Source organism: Tarenaya hassleriana, unplaced genomic scaffold, assembly GCF_000463585.1.
Source record: "Tarenaya hassleriana unplaced genomic scaffold, ASM46358v1 Cleome33, whole genome shotgun sequence".
Classification (NCBI taxonomy): domain Eukaryota; kingdom Viridiplantae; phylum Streptophyta; class Magnoliopsida; order Brassicales; family Cleomaceae; genus Tarenaya; species Tarenaya hassleriana.
This window is the reverse complement of record NW_010966459.1, coordinates 1,402,841-1,404,116: the sequence shown is the minus strand read 5'-3', so window position 1 is coordinate 1,404,116 and position 1,276 is coordinate 1,402,841. Positions and strand designations below refer to the sequence as shown.

Here is a 1,276-nt window from a genome sequence, read left to right as displayed (position 1 = left end):
GAAGATCGATTATTACCCCACCATTACTCAGTAAATATATCTGGGTATTAAAAGAACCATAATTTAAGACTAAACCCATAAACTCATCATGTCTAACTTACTTTTTCCGTCAGAACCCTTGTTATATCGCGCTGTGTCCTTGTCAAAGGCATCTGATTCATCAATTGTTTCAATTGCAGCAACAGAAGTGAACCGAAGCTGTGAGCCAAACAACCAATTAAGAAAAAAAAATAAAATCAGACAGAGTACATACAAGAACAGAAGTGCATACAGGTATGACTGTTTGTATATGCAGCAGTCATACCTTCGTCAAGCAGTAAAACAGAGGCGGACGAACTGGGAAATGAGGTTTGCAAGAGGAAAACAAACCAGAAATCGCCATGGAAACCAAAGAAATTCACAATTTCATCGTCGGCTTAAATTCTAGCCAGTGATTTTAGTCGATCACAAGTTGCAGAGACTTGCACAGAAGTTAGGGTTTTAGGATGAAAAGGTTGAAGGCGGAAGGGTTTTAGGCCGATACCACGTGGCAACTTATCACTAAATACTAATCCAACTTTTCGACTCCATGCCGTGTTTACGTTGATCAGTAGAACATCCTGGTGTTTGTTGTACGACTTAACCTGATGGACACCTTGCTGTTTTCAATTTAACAAGGTAAACTACGCGCCGTTTATTTATCCGAATCCCCCTATCCGAAACTGCTCGCCGTTTCGAATATCAAGGCATGAAGTACAAGCTGTTCTGTCGAGCTCCATGACGTGAGACTCAGATCCAGAACTATACGACGAAGCTCTGGCCTCGGAGTCGAAAAAGAAAACCGCTTTTGTCACCGGAAAAAGCGAAGCTGGAGATCGATGAGGCTCTTGCAACTAGTTTTTCTGTTAGCTTTAACCACTGGAATCTCCGCCATTCTCATCTACATCACCGGCGTCTCCAATCTCTGTAAGCATACGAAAATTTCGCATTTGTTGTTCTACTGTACACGCTTCCGTATGCGTATTCGTCGTGTATGTGTACGCACACTTTGGTTCTCTGAAGTTTTGGGATGATGATGATTCTATGTTTGTAGACGAGACTAATCAGCTTACGAATGAAGATCTGGAGGCGTTGCAGTCTCTGCAGAGCGGATTCCAGAAGTGCGTTGTGAGTATCGGCGGTGGAGATCTATGCTTCGTTATCTTCTTTCGCTTTGTTGTTTGCTTTCGCTTGTTTTGGAGTGAGCATCAGTCTTGGAAGTTGGAACTAGTTGTTTGAGCTGGGGGGGGGGGGGGGG

At 43.2% G+C, this 1,276-nt stretch overlaps 2 protein-coding genes across 2 annotated transcripts in view; one reads left to right on the top strand and one right to left on the bottom strand.

Annotated features, from left to right (window-relative positions):
* LOC104821535 (poly(A) polymerase I-like) overlaps positions 1 to 496 on the bottom strand; it is a 4,022-nt gene extending 3,526 nt beyond the window's left edge. The window contains exons 1-2 of the mRNA XM_010552452.2: positions 305 to 496; positions 102 to 198 (exon numbers count right to left, since the gene is read on the bottom strand). Coding sequence (XP_010550754.1) covers positions 102 to 198; positions 305 to 382 — 175 coding nt within the window. The 5' untranslated portion in view covers positions 383 to 496. The remainder of the gene's footprint in view (positions 1 to 101; positions 199 to 304) is intronic.
* Positions 497 to 758: 262 nt separating this feature from the next.
* Positions 759 to 1,276, top strand: part of LOC104821533 (sialyltransferase-like protein 2) — a 4,237-nt gene continuing 3,719 nt past the window's right edge. Inside the window, exons 1-2 of the mRNA XM_010552450.1 lie at positions 759 to 945; positions 1,073 to 1,146. Of these exons, the coding sequence (XP_010550752.1) occupies positions 858 to 945; positions 1,073 to 1,146 (162 nt within the window). The 5' untranslated portion in view covers positions 759 to 857. The remainder of the gene's footprint in view (positions 946 to 1,072; positions 1,147 to 1,276) is intronic.